Genomic DNA, 24,918 nt, shown 5'->3' with positions numbered 1-24,918 from the left:
ATGTATTTTTATATTTTAAATGTTTACAAAACAATCAAAAGAATATTTCATAGCACATGGGTATTATAAGAAATCCAAGTCTTGGTGCCAAAGGGTTCCCTGGGACACAACTCCACTCCTTGCAGATTGCATACAGATGCCCTGAAACAGTGGAGCTCATGACAGAGGCTCTCAAAATCTAAATATTCAGTTTCAAGCCCATAGGGTCAGAGGTAAGGCTTCCTGACCCTTTCATGAAGCTGTTAATGTTGTCACTTTAGAAAGAAATGCTTTACTGAATTATCTAGTACAGTCTAGAAAGACCAGGGCACCAGATGCGTATATTGTACAAAGGCAAAAGATCATAAATTAGTCAGCTCGAGCATCACCACACAGAAGACAGGAGCAACCCTGTGATGTAAGCAATTCTATTCCATTTTATGGATAGGCAAATGGGCTAAAGAGAGACTACAGGATTTACTCCAAGTCCATAGCTGCTAAGTAGCAAGGATGGAATCCAAATTCCTATTTATCAGTTCGAAAGCACAGTGGAGGGAAGGGAGTATGAGGAAGGCTGGGAAAGGAGGTGGGGGAGTCCCAAGAGGGGATATTGCCAGCTTTACAAAGGCTATTTTAGAAAGTTTAGAAGACAGACGTGACCCAGACATCCTTGTGCAGCATGTCAGCTTCCCAGTTACTCTACCAAACAATGGTGACTCTTGTGCGGGAAGCTAGCTAGAATCCAATGGATTCTATTAGAATATCTAATAGAATACCTAAGAAGTGCCCACCAGAGTAGGTCTGGCTCCTCTCCCTGCCCCACCCAACTCCCCTTTTCTTCCTGAAGCTGGTCTAGCAGCTCATGAAGAAACAAACCCATGCTTGCAGACTGCCCATCTCTCAGACGCTGTCTGCCTAAATTAAAAGTTGCCTCTGGTCATCTCCCAGGCCAGAGGACACAGAGTGAACCTGGAACTTGGATATTAAGCTTAAGATGCAAAGATGCTGGCCCTGAGTGTGGCTGCTTAGAGTGGGACAAAAAGATGTCACCTTCCCCTCGAAGAGAATGCAGCATGAAACTTCCCTATCTTCCTCTCCAGTCAGCAGGGTGGTGCCTGGCTTATTTGAGGTTTACCTCCGGGGAATCAGTTGCTTTGTCCCCAGCCCCAGTCTCTGTCACCTCTGCCCTCAGGCTTCGCTTCCCTTCTTCACTCTCCCCTCTGGGCCTATAGCCTGTCTCCTCATGGCCCCCCTCTCCACTCATCTCCATCTGACCTTCAGTCCTGCTCCATCTTCTTCTGATTCCATCTCTGTGCTCCCTTTCCCAAGCAGTGCATCCTAATCCCCACATGGGGAAGCCCTGGAGCCCTGGAAGGTGGAGGGGTGCAAGGGGCAAGCACAAGCCATTGGTTACCGAGCTGGGCATGGGATGCAGACTGGACTCTAAGATTGCCTCCACTCCCATCTGGCCACAGGATTTGGTCCAGCCATTTCTCTGACCTAGGTTTGGTTTCCTCCACAATAAATTATGAATCATAATTCTTGGCCAAACTATCTTTTGTAGGATCAGTAGGACCAAAAGATATTGCCATGTAGAAATACTTTGCAAATTTTAAGTCATTGTGCAAATGATGCCATGATTAAAATTGGGGAAATAAGTGACGACCTACAAATGAGCACACCTCGTAGAATCCACCAAGACTGTGGACTGAGCAGCATGCCCCACATGTTGGTGCTGCAGACTAGAATCAAAGGGAGAAGTGGGAAAATAGCACTGTCCCAGAGAAGGGACACCCAGCTTAGCTGAGGACTAGGAGGGTTACTCCCATCTGGCCTTGGTCCCTTACACGTAAACTCTCAGGGGATTAAATAAACAGTACCTATGGAGGGCCTTGCCCAGAACCACAGAGCAGGCTCAGCAAACAGCAGCACTTCTATTTGAGTTCCCTTTGCTCTGGTTTTTAAAACCACAATGGGTCGTTTTGCTCCAAATAACTAGCAAAGCGATCCCTAAGGTCCGAGCACTGCTGGCTGCTGCAGGGTGACCCTGAGTTCCGCGTTTGCTGAGAGCTGCCAGGCAAGCAGCCCGCTCTGGCTGCAGGCCCCGAGGGGCACTCCACTGTGAGTAACGACCTGTTTTGACATCTCTGACACAGCCGATCATTAAGGTGCAACAAACGGCTCTGTAAGGGTTGCTGATTTACCTACTCAGTGGCGTCCTAATGTGTTTAAAGACCTGCTGGATCCAAGTACCGTGCTCCAACCGTCTTCCACCTGGCCCCTGAGTTTGGAAGAAATGGGCCAGTAATCTCAGCCCTGGGGGGAGGGGTGGATGGCCACAACCCACACAGTATTAAAGGCTATAATGGTAGGTAGTTACTGCTGTCCAAGCAATCACCGTTTGCCAAGTGCCAGCTGAGGGCCTGTGTGCTCTTCACCACATCCTAAAAGCTGCTTACACATTTTGCAAATGTTGACAATGAGGTTAAGATTGTTCCATAGTTCACAATATCCAAGCCAGTGCCATCTGTGTGTGGACATTAGGCTCCCCAGCCTGGTTAGCTCAGATGCTTCCAAAGCAAATGCAGGGCACAGTTGTCCTTGGAGCTCTGCAGCAGAGCTGTGCAGATGAAGCGTCTACACTTAGAACCATCCCTTGGTATCATTGCACAAGACAGCCTTGCAAAGTGTGTTTGTGTGTGTGTGTGTGTGTGTGTGTGTGTGTGTGTGTGTGTGTGTGTGTGTGTACTCCTTAACCCATGCCTTCATTCAGAGTTACAGGCACGGATATCTCTTAACCTTCTTAGGTGACCTCTTGGGGACCGCAAAGGGAAAAGGGCTTATTCAAGGATATACTTATAAGATGCTAAGAGGAAGGAACCATGACTAAAACCAGATCCCTCATTAGAATCCTTGTATTCTACCTTACCTGTTCATGAACCTGGCTGGGCCACGTAGTCAGCAGACTGTGGTTTCCACTGACATAAGTTACAAATTCTTCCTTAGATCTAAAGTCCGTGGGATGTCACTCTGTGGAAAGTTAGCAGGAATAGAGTGCTGCCTCTTAAGTCAGAAAAATCTAGCTTCAAGTTCAGGGCCAATCACACCTTGACTCCAGAACACTAGACAAGTCAGTCTCTCTGAGCCCTCAAGTGTGGTGTCCACAAAATGAGGCTAATAGTAGCACTTACCAGGAGGCGGTCACAAGGAGGGACTGTGCCTGCCATCTGGGAATATGACTAAGCAAACACGGGCACGGGTAGGAATGGAAGTGAACACGGAGAATGAACAGAAGCCGCTAATGTGTCTGAGGAGTCTGGCCAGCCTCCTGGTGCAGCCTGCTGCCTGTGCAACCTTGGACATCTCAGCCTTAAGTGTCTCAGGGTGAATGCGCCTCCTGCCAGTGCCTTCCTCAGATGGGTATATATGCATCGATGGCTTGCATGAGAAATCCAGCCAAGGACGCATGCTTCTTTCTAGCTCTCTGTCGTCACATTTGTAGAGAGCCCACCCAGCTTTGGCACCATGCTGTCTGTACACGAGCCAGACTCAGGTTTCTGATAAACATGACCCACATAGCAGGCTGCCCTCCCCTTCCTCCTATGCTGTCTTCATTTCTGAAGTAGGTAGAATAGCTCCAAATATCCCCACATCTACCACATGGAGTTCTTGGTAGAAGGAAAGAGCTCTGGATTTGCATTGATGCGTGTTGTGATCACCAGGGACTCTGATGCCACCCTACCATGCAACGGGGCAGCTGTGGTCCTGGATCAATTAGAAAGCTCCCGAAGTTCAATAAAATGCCCCCCCTGAGCTTGCTTAAGCCCAGCCAATGATGAGATCCTGGGAACTCTGAGCTGCGGTGGTTGAGGTAAGGGCAAGCAAGTGATCAGACTGTTATAATACAGAGTTGCCAGGCCGGTGAACAGTGCATCCAGGCTTCGATAGTTGAGATCAAGGGTGATTGTCCCATTACTCAGCTGTCTGGGTATTAGAAAGGCTTCTAAAGCATTAGAAAGGCTTCGCACGGGAGATGGCACCAGAACTGAGCTCTGAAGGTTTGTGAAGTGAGCTCGGTGCCCTGAGGGGCTGGGGAAGGTGTAGCGCTGGGAAGAGTGGGGAGAACACGTGCAGAAGAGCTTACCGATTAATTGCTGTGCCCTCTAAGAATTTGTTTCCATCTACCCAACACACCTTGCTTTGTGAGCGAAGGAGACAGACATCCACGAAGTACTTGAAGATTTGGGGAAAAGTTATTGCCTATTAGTTTTCAATAGGGCTTCTGATGGAGACAGATAATGAAGTAGAACTTCCAGAACTTTTCAGGAGGATTCTGTGAGGTGGTGGACCTAAGGACCAAGTCCTCCTGGCCCTCAAAGGCAAAAGAGGCCTCAGCAAGAAGGATCCCTTCCCCCTGCCTGTCTTAGCCTACAGTGTGTAGCAGTACTCAAACATCTGAGGCTGGACAAATTCTAAAGAACAAAGGTTTATATTTACATGCAGTTCTAGAGCAGGAAAGTACCAGGGCAGGATGCCAGCATCAGGTCGCCATCTGGTGAAGGCCTTATGCTGTCTCACAACGTGGTGGGGAGGTGAAAGGAAGATGGGAGCATGTAAGAGGAACCTGTGTGTGCGAGAGACATGGGAGTTGAACTAACTTATACTAACCCAGTCTCCTGGTAACTGAGTCCCGTGAGTCCTGATTTGCTCCCTCCAGCCCTAACCTAGTCTCTTAACAAAACCCTTAATCTCTTTGGAGGGTGTTGCCATGTGACCAAGTCACCTTGCATCAGGCACAGTTTAGAGCAAGCTTTATTTGTCTTGCTTTCGTACCAAGGCCTCTCCTGGAGGCTGGATGCCAGGATGGCTTTGATATCCTCTGTGTCCCCAATGTCAGTGTCTGTCTCTGGCCTGAGACTCCAAATCCCTGGGTCATACAGCCAGGTTCACATAGAGTTAGGACTGGAGTTTGCCTTGTCCCCTGGGCGGGAGGCTTGAGTAGTGACAACAGGATCCCCCACCTGCCATGAACTTCTTGGACAAGCCATCTTTTCTTCCAGGCTGCAAGCCAGAAGCAAATGCTGACAGAATGTTGCTCCTGCTCAGCCTCTAAGGCTTCTGGACTTCAGCCCCCTTGCATCTAAACTGAATATAAGGCCCACAATGTCAAATCCCCAAGTGCTCTGTGTGAGATGCATTAATGTCACTCACACCTGCCAGCCGGGCGTTGTGACAAAGACAGGGGAGACATCCTTGAGCTCAGCAGAAAGATGTGTCTCAGGTGAATGTTACACAGTCTGTCTGCATTCTTTTGGAAACTTCAAGGTGAGTGGCATTTGGGCCATCATAAAGTTTAATGCCACTATTTTAGTTATAGAGTTTATGTTCATTTTTAAAAGATTTTTAAAAAAACCTGTGGAGTAATAACCACAATTAATTTTGGGGAATTTTGAGTAATTTTCCCACAGTTGGGCAGGGGAGATGGCTCAGTATGTAAAAGAATGTGCTGTGCAAGTGAAGACTGGATTCTGAGTCTCCAGAACCCATGTATAGTGGGACATGGTAGGGCCCAGGTCTGTAGTCCCAGTAACCCTTCAGGAAGGTGGAGGGTAGACATGGGAGAGTCCCTGAGAGCTTGCAGGCCAGATAGCCTGGATGACAGAGCAGCAAAACCTCAGAAGGGGTACAAGGCAAAGGCTGACATGACCTCTGACCACTACAGGCATTGTGGCACACCTGAGTCCTCATACACAAACCACACACACACACACACACACACACACACACACACACACACACACACTTGCATATATACATAGTTAGCACAATCGTAAACACATTTACACAAAGATAATTTTATTGATAATGGTAACAATAATAAATACCCATAACCTAATAATGCAGTATTATCATCATTGTGCAGTCTCCTTTTATTCATGTGAACCTTCTGTTCTTTCTCACTTCATGGCATACGCTTGTCCCACATCATAAAACCTCCCCAGCTGCGTAAGGTTCCTTCACAGAAGACTATGCAAATACATTTGGCAGTGTCCTGTAGGCTGGTGACTGTCACGCACTAGCATGGTTCTAGTTTCCTTTTCAATGCATAAATATTCGTGAGTATTGCTCTACAGTCTTCTCATTTTTACTTACTTCCTCAGGAGTGCACAGGCTAGGCCAAAGTCTAAGGCTTTGAAGCTTGAGTGACATGTTACCAAGCACCTCCCTGACCTTTTCTGATGACTCAGTGCTGCCCCCTGCAGTGAGAAGGAGCATCTCCCAGCAGCTGCACCTCCCAGCACCACACACTTGGACGCTGGGGTCTCCTCTGTGTATTCAGTAGACTGGGAGTTGGACCATATTTCCCAAAGATATGAGAATTTGATTCTGACTTGAGAATACTGCCTGGTGAAATGTTAAGTCCCACGCTCTTGGGCCACTTAGAGTCAAGGTCCTTTCATATACAAATAAGTTTTGAATCTATGTGCGACTGATAGACTAATGAGATTTATATAGCTAGAATGTGACAAGACATACACAAGCCATCTTTCAAAAAGACTGAAAACGCATGCATGAAAAACCATACTCTTCCGTTGTAAATGCTATTCAGAGACATAAAAGTAAATATTCTCAAGGAACAGATGCTCCATCTTACACCAATAATACATTTTTCCCAAGATAAGAAAATTGCCTGGAAAATGCTCATGTTTATTGGGCATGAGAGAGAAGCATTTCTATAAATCCATGAGAAAGTACCCTGGTTGGCTGAGTTAATGATTTCCCCTTTGGGAGAAGTATCTTTCATCAGGGCTGCTCTGAACCGCCTGCATCTCTCCAACATCCAGCCAGTCCCATTGGAGAAGCATAAAGGTGGAGGTGAATGGCTCAAAGGCTGGGGAGAGAGAAGCTGAAGGCCCTGTTTTCTAAACACCATATGGGTCTCTTCAGTGTTGGCTGCTTGCCCTCCAATGGTCATGGAACCAGAGAGAAAGGAAGGAAAGGGGGCTAAAATGAGGTGGTACCCACCCACACTCATAAGAATGCACACTGTTGGAGCACTGGAACACTCATCCTAGCATGATAGATCTGTGCAGAACAGAATGGTTCCCTTGTCCAACACATGGAAGGCCAGTGACTGCTCTGCCTGGGGTGCACATCCTGAAGCACGGCAGAACAGGAGCGTGGGTCCTGGAGAGGCAGCACACAGAATGAATAACAAAGCCAGTAAAGCCGAATGGCATCATCTTCATCACAAGTGGCCTTTTCTCTGGGACTATAAAATACATCTATGCCCTCCCTAGGATCTTCAAAAGTCCCTCAGATTATTGTCCAAAGCTATGATGCGCATAAGGTCAATTGAGGAGCAATTCTGTTTGAAGACCTGTGATCCAAAAAGAACATGTTACTTGCTATACACAGATACAATATATAGCACAGAGTCCAGGAGCAGGGTAGCCAGTGAGCAGTCTCATTCAGGACAGGAAGGAAGGATGCCCACACTGTCCATCAGTGTTACAGGACACTGGCACAATCCTATCATACAAAGGTTATGAAGTTCCCTATTGAGGGGAAAGAGGGCTCATGAAGGGGCCCTGACTCCCCATTCTGGGTACAGTTCTGCAGTATTCCTGGCTCCAACTTTGGGAAGTCCTTCCTTTTACATTATCCACCTTAACCAAATCTAAAAGTGACACTGGAGAGCAATGCCCTCCCCAACAGTGGAATGACTCTCCACCTTCATTCCACCCAGGAATAATGAGGGCTTAGGGTTTTTCCATCATACTTATAGGCTGTTAAAATTCTCCCCTCAGAACTATCCACTTCATTTCATGGTCAAAACCAATCGTGCCCTTAACCCCAAATCAATAGGGACAGAGATGTGTACCCTACTGGAAGCCGGAAAGCATATTCTAGAATAGCACAATGTGCTTCATCTATGGTTCTTATTAGATTATAACCCATGTCCTGCCCTGTATGATGTAAAGAGGAAAGAAAATCTTTTTTGAGGTCCCTTGATATGCAGTCCCACACCACTGTGCCAGTGTCTGGGCTACAGAGTCCCCTTAGCACATGTTCAATCACAAGGTGTGGCTCTTCCTCTGTGGCCAAGGCTCATGAGTGTGAGGGAACTTCTTGCCCAATATTGTCTGGGTTTTGGTTTTCCAAGTCTATGTATGCATCCAGAGCATGTGGAAGACCAATTCAAATGACATATTTTGCCCCCTTCATGAAACCCCTTCCTACTGCAAGCTTCTGAGGCCTGAAAAAGAAGAATCATTAGAAATGTTTTGGGCAGTCCTAAAGCCAGCCACCATCCCATGCCGTCTACAAACAGAAATCTGAGAAGCGCAATGATGGGGTTTGTGGGGTGTGTGGATTCCGAAGAGAAAACAGAGTCTGGACTGCTAGTCACAGAGGACATCCCAGAAGAGAAGTTGAAAGAGTTGTAGTTGGATAATGGTGTCTAGTATAGGATAGAAGGACCAAGAGAAGTAAAGAGGTTACCATGGTAATTGGTCCAGGTGAGAAATGATGATGGCCGTAAGACTGGAGTGAAGACACACTGGCCTTGGGAGCCATATAACCATGGTACAGGTTTAGTAGACTCTAAAGGCACCATGGATGTACAGCATAAAAATGTTGTGATGCTCTAAAGCTGGAGCTGAAGGCCTTGGAAGTAAGTTTTAAGAAATAGTTTGGGTAGGTCCTATTTAAAGCAGAAATAGTTTGGGTAGGTCCTATTTAAAGCAGAGTTTCTCAAGGGATCTTCAGGGAAGGGCTGTGGTTTCTCACAATCAGTCATGAACCAGCACATCATGAAACAAGTTTCTTAAAAACAGGAATGAATAGCAAAGATACAACCCAGACTATCACCGTTAACAGACTGAATAAATCTGAAATTACTCTGTGGAAGTATAGCCAGATGCCCACGCCTTCGTTCTGTCTCTGGACTTGGTAGACCTTTAGCAAGCAGGTGAGGGGCTGGGTCGGGGTACAGAACATTTAAGTAGCCTGTTCTGGAACATGACCTTGCTCCCGCACTCTACAGAGTGAGATAGACATGAAGATCACTCCCATCTGCCAGGCAAGCCATCTAGGCATGTCCTGACCTGGTGGCACAAGTTCTTCAGCGTGACAGTGACAAACCAGGAAAGGGGACATAAGAAAAGCCTGGCTGCTGGACAGGAAGCTGCCCGAAGCTTCCAAGTAGCACTGGGATGAGCCCAGAAGTATCTGCTGATGGGCTCTGACATCTGCGGATTAAGACGGAGGAGCCAGTGATCTCAGTGTTGACCAAGGACAGAATGAAATCCTCTCTGTCCCCTGGAAACTAGAGAAAATGCCAGAGCAAGACAAATTTTGGGTTACTTCGTCTGGCCTTTATTGGGAGTATATAAAGATATTAAATAGGGTTGAGAATACAAGGAGGTTTCCAACATTAAAGCAGTTTATAATCATTCCAATACTTTTACACACGCCCCCCCCAACACACACATGCACAGCATTGTGGGTATCTATAATCCTTCCCATTTTAAATCCTGACAGCCTGTCATTTAGCAGCTGACCAGGAGTTAGAGGAATGAGAGGTAGCAAGGTATGCCAAATCATAAAGGTAGTAACAGATTCCTAGCACTGGGCAGCAAGAATTGTAGGATGCACATGTGTGCACGCATGCGTGTATGTGTGCATGTGTCCTGAGTTGTATACATGACCACCTATTTTATAGATATTGAGTGCTTACTCAGTGTATGACATACTGATCGAACTCTAGAATGGGGCCGGGACATAGACAAAGAGGTAAATAATCGTTTCTCAGGACAGAGGGCTGGATGGAGGTAGGGCAGCCTCTCCACCAAGACAAACCTGAGAAGCTTCCTTTCCAGAGTCACCAAGGTAGTGAGAACGGACAGATAAGAGCCAGAACCCCAGACAGAGGGACCAGCAAGAGCATGCCCTGAGGCTTAACCAAAGATCTGGGTACAGAGATCCATGCCACCCCCCTTCTCTGCTTTTGTAGTTAATTATCTCCTTTAGTAGGAATTAAAAGGTAGTAAAAATGCTGTTGCTAAAATAAAATATAGCAAATGGCAAAGGGTCAGTCATAAAGGAAGAGAGGGGAGTCCTTACATTTGTAATTGAGTTCACAGAGTTGGTGTTGTGTTTCTTTTTAAATGGTTTCTGTGTGTAATTGTTTTTAATTGGAAAAAAGAAAGGCAAATAATTTAACGCTCAGACATTCAGAATGTATGTGCCTATGCATATCAGGCACAGGGCTAAGTGGTTGGCATTTATTATCTCATATAAACACTTTAATTGACTCTGAACTAGGTGTTTGCGTGAATAAATTCACACAGAGAAGGAAATGACTTGCCCCCAGGAGTAAACAGCAGAGCTGAGATCACACCAGAGCTGGCTTCAAAGCCCTAGTCTTGGCACTTATGCCCTGGTGCCTACCTTTGGGACAGTTAGCGTTCCCATTCTACAGATGAAGAAACCAAGGCTTAAGAAAGGTTAAGGAATGTGACCAATGAGAGCTGGCAAAGAGGACCAATCATGTCATTTGTGTGTTCTGGCAGTCAGGGGCCTGTTGTTTTAAAATCATTGGGGATTTAAATCATTAAGAATTTTTTTTTTAAGGCTTGTTTTATTTTAATGACTGATCCACCTGAAGCCACAGGCAGTCCACTATGTACACACACGAGGGAAGTTTTATTTCTTGGTCTCTTCCTCCTTGGACAGAGTCTTGATGATCTCCTCCTTCTTGGCCTGGAGACGCTCCTCCCGGCGCTTTCGGGCTTCCTTGGTCTTAGACCTGCGAGCCTCAGCCTGGTCAGCCAGGAGCTTCTTGTGGGCCTTGTCTGCCTTCAGCTTGTGGATGTGTTCCATAAGAATCCGCTTGTTTTTGAAGACATTCCCCTTGACCTTCAGATACAGGCTGTGATACATATGGCGGTCAATCTTCTTGGATTCACGGTATCTCCTGAGAAGTCGGCGCAGGATGCGCATCCTTCTCATCCAGGTCACCTTCTCAGGCATCCGAGCGTTGGCAGTACCCTTCCGCTTCCCTATGCCCATATGCCTGCCCTTCCGTCGAGCCAAAGTGTTTTTCCGGCATCGAGCCCGGGAATGGACAGTCACAGGCTTTCGGATGATCAGCCCATCCTTGATCAGCTTCCGGATCTGCTGACGGGAGTTGGCATTGGCGATTTCATTGGTCTCATTGGGGTCCAACCAGACCTTCTTCTTACCACAGCGGAGGACGCTAGAGGCAAGCCTCTTCTGTAGCCTGAGCATACTCATGGCTGCCGACGCAGCAGCGAAAGGAAAGAGCTTCAAATCATTAAGAATTTAAAGGCAGTGACGGCTAACCAATCAACCAGGCGGGGGAACCTTTTGAGCAGTAGCTCAGATTTCATGCCCTGTCACATTTCCAGACTCTTCAGTGACCCCAACTCCTGTCTCCCTCCAACAGAGGAAGACCCAGGATGTGGCTGATGAGATGGGAAAAGAAAATCAGCTGAGAAGAGCAAAGAATGCTTTCTGAAGTCTAGTTTAGGGCTCAGGTCAGTCCAGTACAACTGGCTTCAGTCTGGCTATAAGATTCCGGGGCAGTCATACACCCTCTGGCCAACCCAGCATCCCTAATGCTTCTTCTTCATGGGGGCTGTTAGGACTCAGCCTGAGAATAGCATTCCTCACTTCTCCAGAGGGCTGGTTGCAAGGATAGCAGAGCCTGCCTTCAGATTCCTGTGGATTCAGGAGAAGGAGGCAGCTTTCAGATGCTAATAAAGACAGCCCATATTTCCTGAGCCCTGCCAAGCTTCTAACTGGTACCATCTCCATGCATAAAAGCCTTGTGAGATACAGCTGCAATCTCTCCCCGTTTCACAGAAGAAACGGGGCGCAGAAAGGTCTCACAGCCTGCCAGTGGTGCAGCAGCTGGTAAGTAGAGGAGGCGGTGTCTGCACTCAGGACCAAGCTGCTCATTCTATACCATATAGTCTACCAATCCCTTGTCCCTGCCTGTGCAAAGTGGAGCCCAGATGCTAAGGGAGGAACTCATCCTAAGGAGCCACAGGGGAGAGGATTCTGGAAATACACCGATTTCAGATGTTAGTTTTTGTCACCCTCTTCCACACAGGCCTTTGGAGACTGTTTTGTACATACCAAAGATTTCTCTCCCAGGCTACCTGCCTCCAGCCCTCCTTTCTAGCCTGTACTCATATCAGGGCCTCTAGCTTGTGCACACTCTGAGTCATGAAAGGCTGCTAGGTTGTTCAAACCAGGGTTGGGTGAACTTCACATCTTCCTCCACCTACATCACACCACTTGAACTTACACAGCCCTGCGAGAGCCATATTAGAATTTTCTGTCCTTCAAATTTCTGCTGAGTCCACAGTGTGGTATGAATGGTATCTTATATTTTCTGTGTTTTGATGCTTTGATATCTAGGGCTTTGCTTACCCTGTAAAATGCAAACCAGTCAATCCATAGCCCACCATAAACTTTCCATAGCTGGCCCTCACACTGTTGCCCACCCTCTGCCTGCCCCAATAACTCAGACATGGTTACCATACCCACTAAGCAGAGCCTTGGTACCCTAGAGGCCTCTAAAATTCCAAAACTAGCCAAGGCTAGCCTACATGTACTACTGTCCTTTACTGCTCGTTCCCATGGAAGACACAGTAAAACACCTTGACTGCAGTTTCTGCCATCCTCTGCCTCTCCAGTGGCACTACTTCTTCTGTGTGTGGTCACTGGTTTCCCTTGGAAGCTGTGTGGATAGCAACATCCCCAGCAGCAATTGTATTCTGATGTGTTGGCCTTACACACATAGGAACAGTGATGGTAAAAACCTGTATTTAAGCAAACACCCTAGCCACTTCCTCCAGGAAGCCCTCCAGTTCCTCGGCAGCATAAATTTCCTCTTTGCTCCTTGCAGTCTGTTTGTTGTCCCTATCAGCCTTAAGCTGTCATGTGACTGTGGCTTTCCTGAAAGTAAGAGGCTAGGACTCTGTCTCCCATCCCCCAGGTTCTGTCTGGTACATAGTAGGAGCTTAGTAAGTTCACAACATGGGGAATAATGACAAGAAATGAACATACATGGTGATGGGAACAGCAGTAGCCTCCATGATTGGGGTTTGGAGCTCTCCCAGAGTAACTGCATTTGAGTGATCCTCGTTGTGCACCGAGAGAAATGAAACTCAGAGGAGTCCAGTGAGTTAGACCTCACATCCAAGAGCACAAGCAGAGCCAATTTAAACACCCGTCTGTCCAGATGCAGAGATGGCACTCTGAAAGTTGACTGAATTGTGCTGGATGGAGGTTCGGAGTCTTTTGTATGCTCCTAGCAGAGCTGACACCCTGCACTGGTTGATCATGGGGTAGCTTGCAGGAGTGCACTGATAATTCTAAAAGTGAATACTAGGGCCCAGGCTAGCTCTCAAATGAGTGAGTATTTAGAGCTCAGTCTGGGTGTTTTCTTGTCCTCTCTCAACACGTATGTATGTCTCTTCTTTGGCCCTGAAATGAAATCTAAATCTCTTATGCAGCATTTGCCCTCTGACTTTCACTTAACTGCTGCAGCCTTCTCCTTCCTTACCCACTGTCCCAGTTTAGATGCACAAGATGGCCACTGCTTCACCAAGATATCATGGTAGCTTCTCTTGGTGCCCAAATCCAAGTTACCAAGTTTCTTTTAGAGCTCTGAAAAATTCCTGTTCAAAACTATTCAGGGAACTGCCTTCTCACCTTCCCACTCCAGTATCCCAACATCTAGCAGATTCCCAGCTTATGGGAATTCAGAAACTTCCCAAGAGACCTGATGCTCCTTCAGCTGCCCAGAGCTAAGGCTGGGAGGAGCTGGAGGCATCCAGGCATGTATAGCTAGTGAAAGAGAGGAGATTGTCTAGGCCAAGTCTGTACCTGTCCCTTCCATCCTTCTGTGACATTCCTGAAGGCCAGGTTGGAACAGTGACTTCAAGGTCTTGGTAGAAAAGTCACTAAGCCCATGCTCTCTGGAAATCTCTGATTCACTTCTATCCAACTCCAGGCATTTGAATGTGAAATTTCTAGGTGGTTACTAGTCTCCCAGTAAGGAAACGTGTGAGCCCTAAATTTAGCAAGAATTTTAATAAAATCATCATGTTTCCAAATCCTTAATCCACAGAAAGGAGTTTAAATCCCAATGCTATTCCTCTCTTCACATCCTCAGGAAAACTGGCAGGGTAATTTAGGCCTCGTTATTAAAACAGCAGGCAGTCGACTTCTTTCTGTTCACTTAAGAAAAAAAAATTGAATCAGTTAATAAACCAGCAACTAGACCCTTTACAGATCAACAAGATTTTTGTTTACAAGGAGGACAGTTCAGAGACATTTGGGAAGCTTGTGACCCCAGAAGTGAGATATTCATTCTTACAAAGGCATCATGGGAAGGTCCCTAGGTTGGACCCTTAGGCTACACTGTCTCTTTCGAGGCTCATGATCAGCCCAGAAGCAGATGGAATCGTTTTAGATGAGGCAACAGAAGCTGTGAGGTGACAGTGTCTTTGCTAAGTCACATGTCTGCATTTGGAGACGTTGAGATTCAAGTCAAATCTCTCCAGTCTTCTAGAGAAGAATGGATCCCCAGGCCTCATGAAGCCACAGCTGAAAATTGGTGTGACTTCCCCAGGGTCACACAACTCTTCTGCAAAGTCTCCCACACTGAGCCTGGCGATTAGCCAGAACTGAGAACAACTGCTATTTCCACAGGTTCATTTTTGACGTGGGTGTGCACAGAGCCCAGGAACGGAGCGCTGGCGCTGTTGTTGTCCTCATTATTATGTTGTGTGTCTCCTCATTATTCCGGAGGCCACAAAATTACTAACTGTCCCAAAGTCAGGCTTAAGCCAACCACACTCCTTGGTCCTTTGCCAATAACAGGATTATCCCTTTAAGGAACCAGTGCAAATAGGCCTTTAAAAATGAATCTGTGAAAAAAAAAAAAAAAAGGCAGTTGTCTTCAGTTCTGGTGAATTCTCAGGCCCAGCAGGGAACATCTGAGAAAGAGTTGTGTGGCCCTGGGCAAGTCACACCAATTTTCAGCTGTCAGCTTCCTCATTTGCGCAATTAAGGCAATAATGTCCCCACACTAGGTCCCCGGGAGGATTCAATGAAAGCGCAGATGTGAAAGTGCTTGGTGGATGAACTGACCAATAATCATTTCCTGGCGCATCATTTAATAAGTGGTAACTTAACAGCAATGTATCTTTTGAAATGCTGTGTTTGATGGTGAAATAACCCTGTTTTTTAATTCCCTCTCCCAAGATTCTGAGTAGTTGTTGCAAATTTATGGAAACCACCGCCTCTGGAAGGGCAGAAGATTTCCTTGAAGCTCCATAAAATGAGGAGGAATAGACATGTCATGGGGTAAAGACTAGGTGGCATGCCTTCCCTTCGGCTCTCTCAAGCCCTCCTCAGCCTCTTTTTTCAAGAGCTGGAGGTGTTTATGTAAACTTCCTGCCTTCCTCCTCTCTCAAGGACGCTGTGCTCGGAAAGCTTCATCGATTTCTTTTACTGGATAGTGGCAATTTTGCCTGTCCCTCGTAACCCTCAGAAACAAGCCTTGTGAGGTCACCAAAGCAACTGGCAGTATGCTACTTTTAAAGCTCTTTTGTACCTGACTTTTCCGTAATGACCAGAAGAGGGTCCAGCCCTCCCAACCAAGGGGGTGTCCAGAGGCTGCTGGCCCGGCCTCCTGCTGGCTTTACAGCATGATTTAATGTCTGCTCTATTCTCTTTCTGTGATATTTAAAATGGGATTTTCTCATCGAAAATAGCCATTCAGATATCTAAATCAGGAAGATGGCTTCAAAGTTCATGAGATAGATGGGAGTCAATTCTGTGACCAAAGTCCATGCGGCGGAGGACTTTTACACTTGCAGACCCTCAACTCATGCGGTTGAACTCAGACCAAAGTCCCCTTTTCAAAACCATTTGCAACTCACTAAGAGGATCCCAGGAGGGAGGGGAGAAAGCAGGCTATCTCCTTGATGCTGTATCTTGTTTGGAAGGAAGCAGATTCCTCCATTGTCAGCTATGGACCAAATGCCTTGCCCAAAGCAGAAAAGCAAATGTGTTCTGTGCTGCTGTGGGGAGGGATGGCTCTGAAGGACTGAAGACAGGGTGGCAGATGGGGCAGCAACAGGGAGTTGTCGATGGGCTTTGTATTCTGGCTGGGGCTCAAGATGGGCTGCCATTGCAGCAGGAAGTTCTCTAGCCTTCTCCAGATCCTCCCGGCAAATATTTCCTGCACTAGGAGCTAGCTGTGGAGAATTTAAAAGTAAACAGCGCAACCCTGCTTTAAGGAATTCCCAGTTAGTGAGGGAGACAAGCCACAGGTGGATAGTTTCAGTGTGCTATCTCGGGGGATTCAGGGCACTTTCCTCTGCTAGCTAACAAGAATCTGGACCAGGTACCTGCAACAGAATTCAGTTACCTCCCAAACTTGGGGCCTAATACTTCATGGTAAAGTAGTGAGCATGGTGGGAACATAGAGGGGCATCTACCCGGATGAGAAACCTCAGAAGGATGCATGGAGAATATGGCAGGAGGGCAGGAGATACCAGGTAGAAGAAACAGCATGATCAAACACAGTGGCGAGAAACAATTTGTATCTGGGACACATGACTGACTAGTTGCTGATGGCTTCTTAGAATACCGTGGCTCTCAGACAAAGACCTTTCCTTTCCTTTGTTCTAAGGCTTGTTCTTGGTATTGACTGGGGACTTTGGACTCCAGTTGGGGTGCAGAGGGCTTCGTGGGTATGATTGGATGGTCTAATCTCAGCTCCTGGAGGCCGTAATCGGGTCTATTTTCCTTTGTGGGTTTGGATGTACTCACTAGAACACCCTCCCATTGTCAGTTCTCTGGGATTGAACATCACAATCATGATATGCAGCTTCCGCTCATGATGTGACTTTTAATAATCCCTGTAAAAGGCAGCTGGTTAACATGGGAGCTCTGAGCTAAGCCTGCACTACATGGTTATCTCGAACATGTTAGGGATCTGTTACAAGCAGGCGTTCCTCACCAGGAAACCTCCATCAGAACCCAGTTATATACAGGAATACATTGTAACACTCGACCCTCATCCCAGCTCCATAAAACGTGTATCAATGTTCCTGTTACACTGATGAGGTGCCTGCAGCTGGGAAGCCTTTAGAACCTGCCACTACACCAAGTAGAGCACATCTGTCCTTGGCATTCAGGCCTCAAGTTCATTTGAGAACATTCTATCTAAAGGTGCTTTGCCACCCCTCTCCTGATCAGCCAGCACAGCCTTATTCATCACCTACCTCTCTCACACTCCTGACTTCTTTCCTGTCGCATCCATGTGCTCAAGGCAGGGTGTGGCATAAAGAACCACCAAACAAATGCCTCATCAGTAAAGGAAGCCACCTGGCTGGTCCCTAAGGCCAGCTTTCTTCATGTATCTCTTTGATGAATGCCAGTGTCCCACTAGGGATTCATGTGCCTGGTGGCTGCACACTGACATAAAAGTCCCCCAAATACAGGTGACATCAGGCATTTCATAGATTTCCATTTCTATTTGGCAAAGGGATACTATATAATGATATTCTATACAACAAACACTTGAGACTTGTCAACTCATTGCACCCATAGTTTACATCCTTCGCTGACTCTGCTCACCCTTCTGCCTTTAAGTATGGTTCAGAGTGGTTGCACAGCCTCTCAAAGGTATCCTTGCAGTATGGAACTCTGGCTGTCCTCGGGGACGGTGCATTATCAGTCTCCAGGAGCTTGCTTTGTCTTGAATCAGTGGCTCTGACTTTCTATTGCTGCTATTATGTATCAATCAATTCCCCGTGAACCCATTCCATGTTTATTCTCCTTGATTGCTCTGTTCTTCTGTGCTGCCATTTTGATTGTGATTTTTTGCTTCTCTTCAATGCTTTATCACCTCACAATTATTTTCCCACTGAAAAGCAGTGACAGGGTGATCATCTAGACTTGAGTCACAGTTTCGAAGGTTTATGAATCCCTCCACTCTCCTCTGTAACCTCATGGAAGCCTTGGAGGACCATGCTTCCTTTTGTTTTGAAATAAAACATGTACGTTCCTAATAATCATCATATGAAGCAATACTAGTGGCCGTGTCAGAGGAGCAGCAGGTGGCAATTGAAGTTCAAGGTGTCAGTCCACCAGGAGACAACTCCCTGATGGGTGAATCTCAGATAGGCAAGGCCCTGAGACCACAGACCCCGGAATGCCTTTTGCTTCTGCCGTGCCTTTCCATGTTTGCTGCTGATATCTTTCTCTGGTATCTGATGGGTGTGGGGAGATCCTCACTGCCTGTAATGTAGTGTGGTTATCTCATGGAAACATCCCATTCTTAACTGGGCATCTTTACCTGTGTGAGTTACTATGAAGATGGTTTCTTCTTATGCTATACTGTCTAATTGATAATAACAATGTTAATTTAAATAGAGTTTTGATGATAAAAAATATAAACAAAGAAATGTCACACAGCTAGAACACATTGAGAAGCCATGTAGACAGTGGCTTAGGTTAACAATTAAGAAAAATAATTGAGTCCCAGTAGTTTAAATTCTTTTAATCTTAATGTTGGGAGGTGTGTTCACAGGTTTCAGAGTATATCATAGCTGAATCAAAGCTTTGAAAATAACTTAAATTTAGACTAAGATGTTTTTATCAAATAGCTTTGTGGTAAAAACTCAAGAAGATAATCTGAAGTTTTAGAAAGGCACACAGTTGAATGAGGCACTCGTTAAGGCCAGGGAACAAAAACAAAGCAACCTGATTATTATTAGCTGACATGCCTTTCTTGCTAGGATTGGCTGATGACCAAAGGTGATGATTAATTCCTTGTACCCATTTTCCCCCTCAATCTCTCCTAATATAGAAAGTATTGATGAGCGGGTATGCACCCTAAAGATTGAAAGTAGAGCTAACTGATTCTTTTTCATATTATAAAAGTTTAGGTTTGTGATTCCTTTCAGATTCCTTATAAGATTACCTTTCAAGATAAGTAATAAAGTAATTGACCCTTTCTTTGTAACTGCAAAATGCAGCCTGCCAGTAAAAGACCCGACTGAGAAGAATGCCTTGCCCATACGGTTAATCTATAATAAGTTGCTTGGGTATGAATGTACGTGGGTTCTTGGGATAATTTGTTTTCCACCTGTAGTACATAAAATGTTTAATCATATAAGGGAAAACATGCTATTTTTTATATTTGTTTTGTATTCATTGTAATCATTCACTTGAAAAACAGAATGTAACCACATTGTAATTCCTATATTGCCTGAAAAACATTGTTGGGGTATATAAGCTGAATAAAATAAGTATACATTAGAAAGAACACAGGAAAGAATACAGAAGAATAGAGAATAAAGAAGGAAATCATCCTGAGAAAGTATGGGTGTCTTTTTCCCTAACCCCTCAGATAGAAAAGTCTAGTCTGTGCTGATGCCATGGATTCCTTTGGAGCCCTGTGCTGCTGGAGGCTGGGCCCCTGGGCAGGGAGAGGTAAAATGGGGGAGATGGGGTAAGACGCAGCTCTCTAAAATGCCTCCAGTAATGCACATAAAAGGGAAAAGGAGAGAGAGCTCACGCTAGCATCGACTCACCCACACCATTGGTCCTGCTTTTCATCCCTTTCAGACTTCCCTCCCACCATTTCACAGAGACACACAAACTCCAAGTGTTCCCCCATTCACTTCCACCAGCAAATGCCAGGCATCTTCAAGGTCAAGTGACTCAGTCATTGTAGTACCTTGCCTGAGATGTGCTAAGGCTTTCCTTTCTGCCTTTTCCATGCATCCCTGACAGTTTTTTAATGCTATGCCTCACGCTATTTACCCCACAATCCATAGTGAACTGAGAGGCAAGTAGATGACCAAGGTATATACGTATCTACATTGTCTAGTCTTCTAGGACTCAGTGCAGCTGGGTACATACAGCCTTCTGGTTTACCTGCTATTTTCTTAGGGCAGAATGGGACCTTTAGTCCAGCAAATGTAAAATTTCCATTATCCTCAGACTGTTTGCTAATCTATTTGTTGAAACAAATGATTTATGGGAACGAATTTCATCTTTTCAAAACAAGTGGTCTAGCAGGACTGACTGTAACTGATTTAATCTTCTTGTTTATTCAGACTGGACCAAAAGGATTGAGTACCAGCCTGGCTCGGGGAGCATGCCCTTGTTCCCCAGTATCCACCTGGAGACGTGCGATGGCGCTGTGTCCTCCCTCCAGGTCACCGCCGAGCTGCAGACTAATTACATCGGCAAGGGCTGTGACCGGGAGACCTACTCTGAGAAATCCCTTCAGAAATTATGTGGTATGCTTTGCTTTTGAGAATTTGTTCAATTAATAGCTTTCAAGTGATACATGCAAATGAAGTTTATCTAATTATACCGAAGGGGGTGAGGGTGGGAAACCAGCCTTCCCTACGTGTATCAGCCCTCCTGGATGGATATTGGCTTAGGACAGAAGGGTCAGAAAACCCAGCTTTTGGCCTCAAACACAACTGCTTTAGTCTGTTTGCCTGACGTGTGGCTTTAGGCAAGTAGCATGACAGAACTTCCATTCCTCACTGGTAAGACAGGGATTAAATGGCAAAATCTAGTTAAAAGTTTCTGGCACAGAGCCAAGTGACACTCACGGTCCTTCTGTCGTGCCAGGCTGTGGAGAGCTGCTTGCCTAGGGCCGTTATGGAGCGTGGTGCCAGGCACCAGCAAAAAACGTTCGACTCATCTCCACCAAGCAACTACATAATTTTCAAGGCCTGATGCAAATGGAATGATGAAGGATTTTAATATAGGAACAGCAAAACACTAAATGAACTGTCTGAAGCTCAACAGCTGCTCAGGGTAGAGAGCTGTGAGGCTGAGTCCGGCTAGCCATAGCAGAGCAGCCCCAGGTAGGATGGAGGTGGGTGCGGGAAAGATACTCACCCATGGAGGCAAAAGGGAGGCCGGTAAGGGATTATTAATGAAGAGGGAGAGTGGGCTGCAAGAAAGGAGAAAGGCCGGGAATTACTGATAGAAAATTGGGCTGGTAAGAGGATGCCATGGAGGGTGGCTTAGAAGAAGCCTGCCTTTGTTGAACACCCAGGGTGTATATCCGGTGACTCTCAGAATATGATGCTTCGTTTGGTTTCCACCTGTAAGGAGAATGTATTCACTCAGCTTTAAAGATGGAGAACTTGGGGATTCAAAGTATGAAAACTGTTGAAGTTTACACAGATAGAAAGTATCAGAGAGAGGGTTTGAAAGCACGTCTATCTGACCGGTAGGGTCATTAGTCAAGCATTTATCACAGCCAGCCTGGTCCCGAGAGCTGAATAGGAGCTCTCCAGTGAGTCTGTGAAGGAGAGGCTAACGAGCCTGTGGGTGGGGCCAGGCTACTCTATGAGCTGGTTGCTACTGTGCTGATGGAGTTCCTCATCTCGCTTGGACATACAACACTTCTCCCTGGTTCTCTCCAGGAATATCACTTGCAGCTCTCCACTTTCACTGTGGGAGCTAAGGGAAAGACTCCTTCCCACAGTGGGCTGCATTTGGCAGTATCCACACCTCTTCAAGAGGAAAGTGAGGCCCCTCTGTGTACAGTTCAGTGTGTCACCTCCATGAGGGCCTCCACCACCATCTTTGGGAAATTTTTTTCATTGTTTGTTCTTGCCTAAAGAATCAAGTTAAAACTTTAGAACCAAGATAAACCCCAAGTAGTCAGCATATTCTGTTCATCATACCACCAGGCTTTCGGGGAGGGTCTGTGGGAATGCCTGCCTCTCTGCACAATTCAGTAGATTGGGGGAACATAGTGTTTCAAACAACTATTTCAAAAGTGGATATATAGGTATTTGCAATGCTCACACAATGTTTCAAATCCTGTCTCTGCATAGTTCACAGAAGCCATATAATGTGACATCTTACTTAAAATGAATATCCCTTTCCATTCTCCATGTACCTGAAGTGTCAGCGAACTTGACCCCACATGGCCACCATGGGTTATAGTCATTTCCCGAACTCCTCTGGATTGGAAGGAAATGATGAATCGGCTTGTTAAAGATCAGAGGGCCGCAGGGCACATGATTGTGACTTGATTTGGAATGTTGCTGGGGAGAGATGGGAGATATAGAAAGTGCAAAGAGGGTTTTGAGGGAAGAAACAGCAGAGCAAAATTGCATGTGGTGTGCTGGCATCTCTCTCTGTCTGGACTGCCAGCCTCTCGGGCTAACCCAGCTGGGGAGACAGTTTCCCCAGGTGTGCTTCCTCTGGTTCCCGGAGCTTCCCTTTGGATGAGACAGGCTGTTTCTCTCTAGCCGCCTCCCTACCGCCTGCCATTCTTATGGGACCCCTGCCCCGTAACCACGGTGGCCAGATAAGTCATGCCTCAGCTCAGAAGCCTTATTTCTGATTGGCCTGGAGTAGAGTACAGCAAAACAGGGCAGAAGCAAAGGGTGGAACATCAGAAGTCAGGCCCTCTGGGGTCAAAGGAAAAGGCAGGGGCTGGGTCATGCCCAACACACAGGCTGGATGGTACAATCTGACTCTTGTGGGCACCATGGTTCCTGCTGACAGACATCTGTGCTTTCAGTAGATGGCAGAAAGCTTTCTTGCTGTGTTTCCCAACTAGAGAGCTGCTGTGACACTTTAAACCTCAGCACTCATGCATTTTTCATCCTACAAATCTTTATTGACTCTGGAGAGAAACAGAGAGAGCAATTAGGATGTTATTACCATAGTCTAAGCAACAGATAATGAGTTCTGAACCAGGGGAGTGGCAGTAGGGATGAATGGAGGAGAGCTAAGAGACAAGATTGGCAAGATTTAATGAGTGGTTAGCTGTTGGAAGGAAGAGAGAAGGGATCTAAGGAACCAGAATCAGCATCTAATTGGGTGACAGGGGCCACACCCTAAACTAGAAACCCAGAAGCAAGTGTACATTTATGGGGCAGTCACCTGCAGAACCCCACATTCTAGCCTGGAATCTCACATTGCAGCCTCCTCTCAATTCTCCTGAGGATCTGCCTCTACCCTGCAGTCCCATCTCTGTAGCTCCGTTCATGTTCATGTTCTGTCCCTTTTCCTTGTTTCTTCCCATCCCCAGGTCTTTACTTTTCCCTCCCAATCCCTTCCCTTCAGTCACTAGTCACTTGTTCCCAGTTAAGTCAAGTCTTACGTTTCTTCTGTGGGAGCTGGGGCTCTGCAGCATCCTCTGTGTTAGTGTGGCTGGACAGTGACCCAGCATCCTCTGCGTTAGTGAGGCTGGACAGTGACCCAGCATCCTCTGTGTTAGTGTGGTTGGACAGTGACCCAGCATCCTCTGTGTTAGTGAGGCTGGACAGTGACCCAGCATCCTCTGCGTTAGTGTGGCTGGACAGTGACCCAGCCAGCCTGACTTCCCAAGAGGTGCAGTGAGTGACTCCCAATGAAGGGAAAAGAGAACAGGAGCTGATGCTTCTGGTGTCAAAAGGCACCATTGCCAATGTGACAGCACTTGAGATGGACCCAGAGAAACACTGGATGGCAAACATTTGCTTCTTGAGATTTAAACATGGAAGCACTTCCTTCCATTCTGCCTTGGAACAATATAGTGGAGCTCCCTGGACCTACATCTCCTCCAGATTGTGGACCAGACACAGCCTAAGCTGATTCCATCTTCCAGGCTCCACATGAAGCCAGGTTTCTTAGAAGAGGCGGCCAATTTCCTGTTACCTTTTCCAACTTCAGGAATTCAGATGATGGTCCTGTCTCGGGACCAGGCTTTCCAGATGTGAAATGTCACAGCACTGTATTGAGAATGACATGCAAGAAGCAGCCCTCGGGGAAACCTCTCAGCCAAATCACATTTGACATTAACAATGGCCCAAGAAAAGGTTCCCTTCCTTGACCTATGTCACTACATATTATATGAAATGGAAAAGCACTTTGTGGTGCATATGCCCTTTTGTAACACAGAGGCCAGGCTGTTCCTCGGGGGATCAAGAGCTCCTGGCAGCTGGCCACTACTTCCTGAACACAATGCCAAGGGCAGCTGTTTCGTTTGTAAGTCAAGAGTTCCCGGGACAGGTCCTGTTGAAGGAAAGGCCACGGTATATGAGCGTGCTATTCAAATCAAGTGCTGCCCAAGCCAGAGCAGGGTGGATCACCCAACCCTATGTTCTGCAGATTTATACACTGGTGAGCCAGGGAATTCATTCATACGTGGATTACTTCAACAAATGTTTTTGTTTGTCTAAATGCTGTGTAACTCTTAATAATAATAGAGAAACATCTGTAACATGAAGCCACCTAATAATTCGGTTTCCTAGGAAGACAGACATGTTAAAGGGAGTAACAGGGCAGCACTGAGGAAGTATAAGAGGTCATGGTTTTCTATGATAGCTCGAAGCTAGCAGAGCTTGTCCAAAGAATCCCCATCAGCGGCTCTGATCCCCTCAGGGTCTCCCACACATCTAGGAAGCCATCATGAGCGCTATCTCCTGGGTGACAGTGGCAGTCCCTTAGTCTTTTCAAAGCTTTGTTTCATAGAACTTCTCTTCAGTAGACTTGGGATCAGGTTAATTTACTAATCTGATAGGACATCAGCACAGGGCTGTACACACTGATTAACTATGATGTCATGAGCAATGATCTCTTTCTCTCTCTGAATATGCTTGTTCTCTGGAGGCCACTTAAGCAACTGCCATCCTTTGAGAGAAGAGTTTTGCCTACAGTGACATTTTCCAAGATGGTCATTAACTAAGTGGATGTCCATGGCTCTACCCCAGGAGTCTGGCTACCTACCTGTCAATCAAAGCCCAGCTTGTTTTACCTAGAAATCCAAGTTTCTATTCTCAAGGCCTTCAGACCTCAAGCATGTAGACAGAAAAATAGAAACCATAATTGCCTACATCATTTGCT

General features: G+C 46.3%; 2 protein-coding genes across 2 annotated transcripts in view; one reads left to right on the top strand and one right to left on the bottom strand.

The window, feature by feature from the left end:
• Nucleotides 1-24,918, top strand: part of Clstn2 (calsyntenin 2) — a 607,199-nt gene that overhangs the window by 482,803 nt on the left and 99,478 nt on the right. The window contains exon 6 of the mRNA XM_052717670.1: nt 20,163-20,348. Coding sequence (XP_052573630.1) covers nt 20,163-20,348 — 186 coding nt within the window. The remainder of the gene's footprint in view (nt 1-20,162; nt 20,349-24,918) is intronic.
• LOC128097278 (60S ribosomal protein L19-like) lies at nt 10,605-11,307 on the bottom strand. The gene has a single exon (XM_052717683.1). The coding sequence runs from the start codon at nt 11,278-11,280 to the stop codon at nt 10,690-10,692; it is 591 nt and encodes a 196-aa protein (XP_052573643.1). The 5' UTR covers nt 11,281-11,307; the 3' UTR covers nt 10,605-10,689.

Source organism: Peromyscus californicus, unplaced genomic scaffold (assembly GCF_007827085.1).
Source record: "Peromyscus californicus insignis strain IS unplaced genomic scaffold, ASM782708v3 Scaffold_11__1_contigs__length_118956290, whole genome shotgun sequence".
NCBI classification, from domain to species: domain Eukaryota; kingdom Metazoa; phylum Chordata; class Mammalia; order Rodentia; family Cricetidae; genus Peromyscus; species Peromyscus californicus.
Note: the sequence above shows the minus strand (reverse complement) of the source record. Positions and strands in the feature narration are given on the sequence as shown.

Coding starts and splice junctions, on each gene's coding strand:
- LOC128097278 (XM_052717683.1), bottom strand. CDS start 11,280: ATGAGTATGCTCAGGCTACAGAAGAGGCTTGCCTCTAGCGTCCTCCGC.